This window comes from Salvelinus fontinalis, chromosome 13 (assembly GCF_029448725.1).
Source record: "Salvelinus fontinalis isolate EN_2023a chromosome 13, ASM2944872v1, whole genome shotgun sequence".
Taxonomy (NCBI): Eukaryota; Metazoa; Chordata; class Actinopteri; order Salmoniformes; family Salmonidae; genus Salvelinus; species Salvelinus fontinalis.
The window spans coordinates 5,847,390-5,858,838 of NC_074677.1; the positions used below are offsets into that span (position 1 = coordinate 5,847,390).

General features: G+C 45.1%; 1 protein-coding gene across 12 annotated transcripts in view; it reads left to right on the forward strand.

The window, feature by feature from the left end:
• Positions 1-11,449, forward strand: part of LOC129867982 (calcium/calmodulin-dependent protein kinase kinase 1-like) — a 96,991-nt gene that overhangs the window by 70,854 nt on the left and 14,688 nt on the right. For all 12 annotated transcript variants that reach the window (XR_008761702.1, XR_008761703.1, XR_008761704.1 and 9 more), the window contains exons 12-14: positions 1,196-1,283; positions 5,358-5,486; positions 5,579-5,682. Coding sequence is in view for 2 of the 12 variants with exons in the window: in XM_055941516.1 (XP_055797491.1) it covers positions 1,196-1,283; positions 5,358-5,486; positions 5,579-5,682 (321 nt within the window). In the remaining 10 variants the exon portion in view is untranslated. The remainder of the gene's footprint in view (positions 1-1,195; positions 1,284-5,357; positions 5,487-5,578; positions 5,683-11,449) is intronic.

Below are 11,449 nucleotides of genomic sequence, written 5' to 3' on the forward strand. Positions count from 1 at the left end.
TGGGCCGTCTGAATGAAACACACCTGGTAATAACACTGCCTGGGCCGTCTGAATGAACACACCTGGTAATAACACTGCCTGGGCCGTCTTAATAATGAAAACACCTGGTAATAACACTGCCTGGGCCGTCTGAATGAACACACCTGGTAATAACACTGCCTGGGCCGTCTGAATGAAACACATGGTAATAACACTGCCTGGGCCGTCTTAATAATGAAAACACCTGATAATAACACTGCCTGGGCCGTCTGAATGAACACACCTGGTAATAACACTGCCTGGGCCGTCTGAATGAACACACCTGGTAATAACACTGCCTGGGCCGTCTGAATGAACACACCTGGTAATAACACTGCCTGGGCCGTCTTAATAATGAAAACACCTGGTAATAACACTGCCTGGGCCGTCTGAATGAACACACCTGGTAATAACACTGCCTGGGCCGTCTGAATGAACACACCTGGTAATAACACTGCCTGGGCCGTCTGAATGAACACTGCCTGGGCCGTCTGAATGAAAACACCTGGTAATAACACTGCCTGGGCCGTCTGAATGAACACTGCCTGGGCCGTCTGAATGAAACACCTGGTAATAACACTGCCTGGGCCGTCTGAATGAACACACCTGGTAATAACACTGCCTGGGCCGTCTTAATGAACACACCTGGTAATAACACTGCCTGGGCCGTCTTAATGAACACACCTGGTAATAACACTGCCTGGGCCGTCTGAATGAACACACCTGGTAATAACACTGCCTGGGCCGTCTTAATGAACACACCTGGTAATAACACTGCCTGGGCCGTCTTAATGAACACACCTGGTAATAACACTGCCTGGGCCGTCTGAATGAACACACCTGGTAATAACACTGCCTGGGCCGTCTTAACTTCCACCACTGTTATTGTTTAACACTGGTACTGCTGGAGGTAGGTAAGCCTTGTCCGAGCGAGAACGGCCTATAGGGCATGAGCCATCTCCTGTTTCTGTAGCATGAGGCAGCCTGATGTACTAGTACACCCCCTGTGTACAGGACGCTAGTCTGTCGCAGGGCCTTACCCCTAATTCCAATGCTGAGTGCCAAGCAGACTATGTTATACCTTGATTAATACTGTACCAGCCCTGACCTCTGTGTATCTGACCTCTGTGTGTGTGTGTGTATGTTGTGTGTGTTATGTGTTTGTTTGTTCCTGTAGGCCAGAGATTAGTGAAGAGCTGAAGACTCTGATCCAGAGAATGCTGGACAAGAACCCAGACACCAGGATCACGATACCTGAGATCAAGGTGAGTGGAGGAGCGTCACCCTCTGAGTTAGACCAATGGTACTGTAGGAGGTCTGTAGGAGTTTATTTTTTTACACAATAGGACTCATTAACAGGCGGTGCTGAACTTGTCCTCTCCAGGCCAGATCAACAGCTGTCCTCAGTGATAAAGATCGCACGCACGCACACACACACAAAGACCGGGGAAGGGAAGTCCCCAGACTGAAGGTGAAAGCTGAATCCTCTCCCTGTTGGCCTCTCTGTAAAAGAGACGGAGTTCTAACTTCTCATCTCATCTGTAGTCAGCGGATCCTCTCTCTCCAGGGACTGTGTGTGTGTGTGTGTGTGTGTGTGTGTGTGTGTGTGTGTGTGTGTGTGTGTGTGTCTGTGTCTGTGTCTGTGTCTGTGTCTGTGTCTGTGCCTGTGCCTGTGCCTGTGCCTGTGCGTGTGTGTTTGGGGGGGGGGGGGTAATTAGCCGCAGTGGTGTCATCCCTGTCCCCTGACACTACCTGCCTCACTGATTCAGCATCACACAAATCCCCCTGACACACACACACACACACACACATCCCCCTGACACAGACACACACACATCCCCCTGACACACACATCTGACTCAAATAAGACGCGACACAGTTAGGATTAAATTATTTATTTTTGATTTGAAAATAGTATATTGATGTATAAATAAACAATGTATCAGTAAACATACCAGTGGCCTAACTGACACCAGTGGCCTAACTGACACCAGTGGCCTAACTGACACCAGTGGCCTAACTGACACCAGTGGCCTAACTGACACCAGTGGCCTAACTGACGCCATTGGCCTAACTGACACCAGTGACCAGTGGCCTAACTGACACCAGTACCCTAACTGACAGCAGTACCCTAACGGACACCAGTGGCCTAATTGACACCATAGTGGCCTAACTGACACCATAGTGGCCTAACTGACACCAGTACCCTAACTGACACCAGTACCCTAACTGACACCAGTACCCTAACTGACACCAGTGGCCTAATTGACACCAGTGGCCTATCTGAACTGACACCAGTGGCCTATCTGAACTGACACCAGTGGCCTAACTGAACTGACACCATAGTGGCCTAACTGACACCAGTGGCCTAACTGAACTGACACCATAGTGGCCTAACTGACACCAGTGGCCTAACTGAACTGACACCATAGTGGCCTAACTGAACTGACACCATAGTGGCCTATCTGACACCAGTGGCCTATCTGAACTGACACCAGTGGCCTAACTGAACTGACACCATAGTGGCCTAACTGACACCAGTGGCCTATCTGAACTGACACCAGTGGCCTATCTGAACTGACACCAGTGGCCTAACTGAACTGACACCATAGTGGCCTAACTGACACCAGTGGCCTAACTGAACTGACACCATAGTGGCCTAACTGACACCATAGTGGCCTAACTGACACCATAGTGGCCTAACTGACACCATAGTGGCCTAACTGACACCATAGTGGCCTAACTGACACCATAGTGGCCTATCGGACACCAGTAGCCTAACTGACACCAGTAGCCTAACTGACACAAGTAGCCTAACTGACACCAGTAGCCTAACTGACACCATAGTGGCCCAACTGACACCATAGTGGCCCAACTGACACCAGTAGCCTAACTGACACCATAGTGGCCTAACTGACACCAGTAGCCTAACTGACACCAGTAGCCTAACTGACACCAGTAGCCTAACTGACACCAGTAGCCTAACTGACACCATAGTGGCCCAACTGACACCAGTGGCCTAACTGACACCAGTGGCCTAACTGACACCAGTGGCCCAACTGACACCATAGTGGCCTAACTGACACCAGTAGCCTAACTGACACCATAGTGGCCTAACTGACACCAGTAGCCTAACTGACACCAGTAGCCCAACGGACACCAGTGGCCCAACGGACACCAGTGGCCCAACGGACACCAGTGGCCCAACGGACACCAGTAGCCCAACTGACACCATAGTGGCCTAACTGACACCATAGTGGCCTAACTGACACCATAGTGGCCTAACTGACACCATAGTGGCCTAACTGACACCATAGTGGCCTAATTGACACCATAGTGGCCTAATTGACACCAGTACCCTAATTGACACCAGTGGCCTAATTGACACCAGTGGCCTAACTGAACTGACACCAGTGGCCTAACTGAACTGACACCAGTGGCCTAACTGAACTGACACCAGTGGCCTAACTGACACCATAGTGGCCTAACTGACACCATAGTGGCCTAACTGATACCAGTGGCCTAACTGACACCAGTGGCCTAACTGACACCAGTGGCCTAACTGACACCAGTGGCCTAACTGACACCAGTGGCCTGACACCAGTGGCCTAACTCACACCAGTGGCCTAACTCACACCAGTAGCCTAACTGACACCAGTACCCATCTCCAAATGTTCTCATACACAGCAAAATCATAACCTACCCCAGTAAGATAGCCACTTCTGTTAGCCCTCTGTGGGATATGGAGAGCCATGGACAAACTAGATGCTATTGCTATATTAATGTCCATGAACAGACATGTCACTGAAATGTATGCAATGCCTCCCCCATTCATATTCTTCTCTGAAACTGATGGCTTCAAACACACATCACATGTTCTAAAAACATGTGTTCTGCCTTCCATGAAAAGTCCCCGACACACACAGGGGAAGTTCTAACTAGCCAGACCTTTAATTAGGAAAGCCCCTGACATCCTGGTGTCATCCCCTGACACAGTGACACACCATCTACATCGCCTCCCTCTCTCTCTCTCTCGCGCTCTCTCCCTCTCTCTCTCTCCCCCTCTCTCTCTCCCCCTCTCTCCCTCTCCCCCTCTCTCTCTCTCTCCCTCGCTCTCCCTCTCTCTCTCTCTCTCTCTCCCCCTTCTTTCCCTCTCTCTCTCTCTCTCTCTCTCTCTCCCCCTTCTTTCCCTCTCTCTCTCTCGCTCTCTCTCCCTCTCGCTCTCTCTCGCTCTCTCTCTCTCTCTCCCCCTTCTTTCCCTCTCTCTCCTCCTCTCTCTCTCCCCCTCTCTCTCTCCCCCTCTCTCTCTCGCTCTCTCTCTCCCCCTCTCTCCCTCTCCCCCTCTCTCCCTCTCCCCCTCTCTCTCTCTCTCTCCCTCGCTCTCCCTCTCTCTCTCTCTCTCTCTCCCCCTTCTTTCCCTCTCTCTCTCTCTCTCTCTCTCTCTCTTTCTCTCCCCCTTCTTTCTCTCTCTCTCTCTCGCTCTCTCTCTCTCTCTCTCTCTCTCGCTCTCTCTCTCTCTCTCCCCCTTCTTTCCCTCTCTCTCTCTCCCTCTCTCTCTCTCCTCCTCTCTCTCTCCCCCTCTCTCTCTCTCCCCCTCTCTCTCTCGCTCTCTCTCTCTCCCCTTCTCTCTCTCTCCCCCTCTCTCTCTCTCTCCTCATCTCTCTCTCTCTCTCTCCTCATCTCTCTCCTCTCATCTCTCTCTCTCTCTCTCCTCATCTCTCTCTCCCTCTCTCGTTCCTCCTCTCTCTCTCCTTGTCAGTCCTGACATTAGACAGCCTTGGATTTAGAAGACTGTTTACAGCAGCAGGCATTTCTACAGTTTGTCCAATACATTCTTTAGATTCTTATTCCCCCTTTCTCTTCGCCATGTGATGTGTATTTCTGGGTGATGTGTATTTCTGGGTGATGTGTATTTCTGGGTGTTGCATCTGTATATCGCTCAAGTGAGGCCTCTCCTTGTTCGGGCGGCGTTCGGCGGTCGACGTCACCGGCCTTCTAGCCATCGCCGATCCACTTTTCATTTTTCCATTTGTTTTGTCATTGTCTTACACACCTGGTTTCAATCCCCCAATTACTTGTTTATTATTTAACCCTCTGTTCCCTCATGTTTGTTTGTTTGAGTAATTGTTTATTCTATTGCGGTCCTTATTTGTGGCCTTGTATTTTATTACGACGTGTATTGTGATATATTTGAGTAAAATTGCTTTCATTACTAATTTCTGCTGTCCTGCGCCTGACTCATCTCACCAGCTACACACAGACGCTTTACAGGGTTTGTCTAGTAGTGCCGAGGCACATACCACTGTGACATTCTTGTTGTGTGTGTGTGTGTGTCTCAGTTGGACCCGTGGGTGACCCAAGATGGTTGTGATCCCTTACCTCTAGAGGAGGAACACTGTACCGTGGTGGAGGTCACTGAGGAGGAGGTGCAGAACTCTGTCAAGTTTGTCCCCAGCCTTTCTGCTGTGGTAAGGAACCTAAAGGAGCCTGAAGTGTGTGTGTGTGTGTGTTTTAGGTGAGTGAGTGTACATCATCTGACCGTGTGTGTGTGTGTATTCAGATCCTGGTGAAGGCCATGCTGCGGAAGAGGTCGTTCGGTAACCCCTTTGAGTGTCCCCGAAGTAGAGAGGAGAGGTCCATGTCTGCACCTGGCAACCTGTTAATGTGAGTACTGTACTACAGTACTTCACTACAGCTCCAACACCAGACTGCCAAGTTATCAGTCACACACCAACAACTTCTTCTACACACATGCTGCTTGCGTAAAACACTCAATAACATATAACCCAAACCCCCCCATTTTCCCTAACTCTTAAACTTAACTCCTAACCCTAAACCTAAACCTAACTCCTAAACCTAACTCCTAAACCTAACTCCTAAACCTAACTCCTAAACCTAACTCCTAAACCTAACTCCTAAACCTAACTCCTAAACCTAACTCCTAAACCTAACTCCTAACCCTAACTCCTAAACCTAACTCCTAACTCCTGACCCTAAACCTAACTCCTAACTCCTAACTCCTGACCCTAAACCTAACTCCTAACTCCTAAACCTAACTCCTAAACCTAACTCCTAAACCTAACTCCTAAACCTAACTCCTAACTCCTGACCCCTAACACCTAACTCCTAACTCCTAAACCTAACTCCTGACCCTAAACCTAACTCCTAACTCCTAAACCTAACTCCTAAACCTAACTCCTGACCCTAAACCTAACTCCTAACTCCTAAACCTAACTCCTAAACCTAACTCCTAAACCTAACTCCTAAACCTAACTCCTAAACCTAACTCCTAAACCTAACTCCTAACTCCTGACCCCTAACACCTAACTCCTAACCCTAACCCCTAAACCTAACTCCTGACCCTAACTCCTGACCCTAAACCTAACTCCTAACCCTAAACCTAACTCCTAACCCTAAACCTAACTCCTGACCCTCCTGACCCTAAACCTAACTCCTAACTCCTAAACCTAACTCCTAAACCTAACTCCTGACCCTAAACCTAACTCCTAACTCCTAAACCTAACTCCTAAACCTAACTCCTAAACCTAACTCCTAAACCTAACTCCTAAACCTAACTCCTAAACCTAACTCCTAACTCCTGACCCCTAACACCTAACTCCTAACCCTAACCCCTAAACCTAACTCCTGACCCTAACTCCTGACCCTAAACCTAACTCCTAACCCTAAACCTAACTCCTAACCCTAAACCTAACTCCTGACCCTCCTGACCCTAAACCTAACTCCTAACCCTAAACCTAACTCCTAAACCTAACTCCTAACCCCTAAGATAAAATGACCCTAAACCTAACTCCTAACTCCTAAACCTAACTCCTAAACCTAACTCCTGACCCTAAACCTAACTCCTGACCCTAAACCTAACTCCTAACCCTAAACCTAACTCCTAACCCTAAACCTAACTCCTGACCCTAAACCTAACTCCTGACCCTAAACCTAACTCCTAAACCTAACTCCTAACCCCTAAGATAAAATAGCCTTTGTCCTCGTGGGGATGTGGGAAATGTTCCCATGTGGGATCATTTTCCTTGTTTTACTATCCTTCTGGGGCCTTTTGGGGATTTTAGGTCCCCACAAGGATAGAAGAACCAACCCAGACACACACACACACACACACACACACACACACACACACACACACACACACACACACACACACACACACACACACACACACACACACACACACACCGTCCCCCTCTGAGAGCAGGAAAACCAGTCACCTGGAGCTGCCAATTTGCGTTGCCATAGTATCACAATCCAGGGACAATATCTTACAGTAGGCTTCTGTTTCTTTCTCTCTGTTTTCCATTTAATTCTCTTTATCTTTCTCTCTGTTTTCCATCTAATTCTCTTTGTCTTTCTCTCTGTTTTCCATCTAATTCTCTCTGTCTTTCTCTCTGTTTTCCATCTAATTCTCTCTGTCTTTCTCTCTGTTTTCCATCTAATTCTCTCTGTCTTTCTCTCTGTTTTCCATATAATTCTCTCTGTCTTTCTCTCTGTTTTCCATCTAATTCTCTTTGTCTTTCTCTCTGTTTTCCATCTAATTCTCTCTGTCTTTCTCTCTGTTTTCCATCTAATTCTCTCTGACTTTCTCTCTGTTTTCCATCTAATTCTCTCTGTCTTTCTCTCTGTTTTCCATCTAATTCTCTCTGTCTTTCTCTCTGTTTTCCATCTAATTCTCTCTGTCTTTCTCTCTGTTTTCCATCTAATTCTCTCTGTCTTTCTCTCTGTTTTCCATCTAATTCTCTCTGTCTTTCTCTCTGTTTTCCATCTAATTCTCTCTGTCTTTCTCTCTGTTTTCCATCTAATTCTCTCTGTCTTTCTCTCTGTTTTCCATCTAATTCTCTCTGTCTTTCTCTCTGTTTTCCATCTAATTCTCTTTGTCTTTCTCTCTGTTTTCCATCTAATTCTCTCTGTCTTTCTCTCTGTTTTCCATCTAATTCTCTCTGTCTTTCTCTCTGTTTTCCATCTAATTCTCTCTGTCTTTCTCTCTGTTTTCCATCTAGATCTCTCTGTCTTTCTCTCTGTTTTCCATCTAATTCTCTTTATCTTTCTCTCTGTTTTCCATCTAATTCTCTCTGACTTTCTCTCTGTTTTCCATCTAATTCTCTCTGTCTTTCTCTCTGTTTTCCATCTAATTCTCTCTGTCTTTCTCTCTGTTTTCCATCTAATTCCCTTTGTCTTTTTCTCTGTTTTCCATCTAATTCTCTATGTCTTTCTCTCTGTTTTCCATCTAATTCTCTCTGTCTTTCTCTCTGTTTTCCATCTAATTCTCTTTGTCTTTCTCTCTGTTTTCCATCTAATTCTCTCTGTCTTTCTCTCTGTTTTCCATCTAATTTACTTTGTCTTTCTCTCTGTTTTCCATCTAATTCTCTCTGTCTTTCTCTCTGTTTTCGAACTAATTCTCTCTGTCTTTCTCTCTGTTTTCCATCTAATTCTCTCTGTCTTTCTCTCTGTTTTCCATCTAATTCTCTCTGTCTTTCTCTCTGTTTTCCATCTAATTCTCTCTGTCTTTCTCTCTGTTTTCCATCTAATTCTCTCTGTCTTTCTCTCTGTTTTCCATCTAATTCTCTCTGTCTTTCTCTCTGTTTTCCATCTAATTCTCTCTGTCTTTCTCTCTGTTTTCCATCTAATTCTCTCTGTCTTTCTCTCTGTTTTCCATCTAATTCTCTTTGTCTTTCTCTCTGTTTTCCATCTAATTATCTTTGTCTTTCTCTCTGTTTTCCATCAAATTCTCTTTGTCTTCATGCTGCTAGCTCCGGTTTAATCAAGAGTTTGCAAGTATGGACCTGTGATGTTTTTTGTTATTTTGTATATATTTACTATCCCTTTGGAACAGTGAACCTTAGAGAATAAATAAGAAACCTGCACGCTGCTCTTGATAGTATCACTGCTTTATGAATCGGCTTCAAGGCCTTCCTCAGAGTTTTTTTCTCATTTATTTTTATTACCATGCACCTGCAACAAAGATAGCTCAAATGTGTGAGTGTCTTTTTGAATTTTGAATAGTAAACCTTTGGGCAAATTGTAACCGTTGAAAGTCACACCAGAGTATCGCCAGGTGATCTCTCGTTAAACTATCAATACGCTCAAATTTAATCCTACTTCATGAGCAGACTATGGGTGATTTAGTCCTACTTTAAGAGCAGACTACGGGGTGATTTAGTCCTACTTTATGAGCAGACTAAGGGGTGATTTAGTCCTACTTTATGAACAGACTAAAGGTGATTTAGTCCTACTTTATGAACAGACTAAGGGGTGATTTAGTCCTACTTCATGAGCAGACTAAGGGTGATTTAGTCCTACTTTAAGAGCAGACTAAGGGTGATTTAGTTCTACTTTATGAACAGACTAAGGGGTGATTTAGTCCTACTTTATGAGCAGACTAAGGGTGATTTAATCCTACTTTATGAACAGACTAAGGAGTCATTTAGTCCTACTTTATGACCAGACTAAGGGGTGATTTAATCCTACTTTATGAACTGACTAAGGGGTGATTTAGTCCTACTTTATGAGCAGACTCTGGGTGATTTAGTCCTACTTTATGAGCAGACTAAGGGGTGATTTAGTCCTACTTCATGAGCAGACTAAGGGGTGATTTAGTCCTACTTTATGAACAGACTAAGGGGTGATTTAGTCCTACTTTATGAGCAGACTACGGGGTGATTTAGTTCTACTTTATGAACAGACTACGGGGTGATTTAGTCCTACTTTATGAACAGACTACGGGGTGATTTAGTCCTACTTTATGAGCAGACTAAGGGGTGATTTATCTATTTGACAATTAACAATAAAGTATTTCCTCATTTACCACTTCAGATCTACTGTGGAAATGTACCCGACACGTATGAACAGAAAATAAATGTTGATGGTGTTAGGTTCTACTTATCAGAGTAACAACCCGACGGACACTATGTAAGCTTAAACCAAGTTTATTCGTCCATTTGGTCAATACAGTTGCATCAGACGACCACATATTCACACAAGCACTGATATTTCACTATGCTGAGTCTCCTCCTCCACATCTGAACAGCCAATGCATCTCTGTTGCTAGACAGAACCTTAGCGATATCTGTTCTTCCTCACTTCATCTGACATGACCTCTGCCCCAAAGTGCTCACTCCTCCCCAACTCAAGGCTGTCATGGTGACTGGTAGCAGACTGTGTGTTTTCTCCTCCCAGAGGATCCCTCCCATAGGATCCCTGATGGCTAACAATAACATATCCTGACATCATGTAAACGTTAAACATTACCCTCTCTTCCTCAGTGACATGAATAATTATATTTCATAAACTCAGAACCCAACAAGGGTATAGCCTACTCATAATATTTTATTCATTTCCAGTTTATTTAATCCATTAAATATAACTGTCTTTAGAATACAATTATCAAGATCATGGGTAAACTATCTCTGGACAGTCCATATTAAGCATTGCCTCACGTCGGATGGCGTCACTCCTACACGACACTCGTGCCTCGACCGGTCTGTCTTGTAGGACGTAGAACTCATCTATTAAAAGGCTGATCCGCCTAACACTAGTTGTGAAAATCACTCCGCTCTCAGTAGCTATGACACTCTGGCTACTATGTTAAACCTGCTCCAGCTAGCAGCCTATCGCATGCTTGTTTGAATGGCCATACGGTAGCTAGCTAGTTTGCCAGGTCGTTGATGAAGTTGTACGGCACCAAAGTTGTGGGACTGTTCTCAGAAATCAGCATGTATCTGACACTGACAGCTGGCACTGAGCCTCGCTATGGTCTTTATTTTACTCTTATTATTATCTATCCTGATGCCTAGTCACATGACCCTGCCTTCATGTACATATCTACCTCAAATACCTTATTATTATCTATCCTGATGTCTAGTCACTTTACCCTGCCTTCATTTACATATCTACCTCAAATACCTTATTATTATCTATCCTGATGTCTAGTCACTTTACCCTGCCTTCATGTACATATCTACCTCAAATACCTTATTATTATCTATCCTGATGCCTAGTCACTTTACCCTGCCTTCATGTACATATCTACCTCAAATACCTTATTATTATCTATCCTGATGCCTAGTCACTTTACCCTGCCTTCATGTACATATCTACCTCAAATACCTTATTATTATCTATCCTGATGCCTAGTCACTTTACCCTGCCTTCATTTACATATCTACCTCAAATACCTTATTATTATCTATCCTGATGCCTAGTCACATGACCCTGCCTTCATGTACTGTACAGCTGTTAGTTACTATGTTGGGGATTTATTTTTTACTCTGCATCGTTGGGCAAGGTTTGTAAGAACTTGTAAGACACTGTGATGTCTACACCAGTCTACACCACCATGTGATGAATATAATTTGATTTGGCTACTTTGTAACATTTGACCAACGCGATGACATCACAGAGCGCAGTC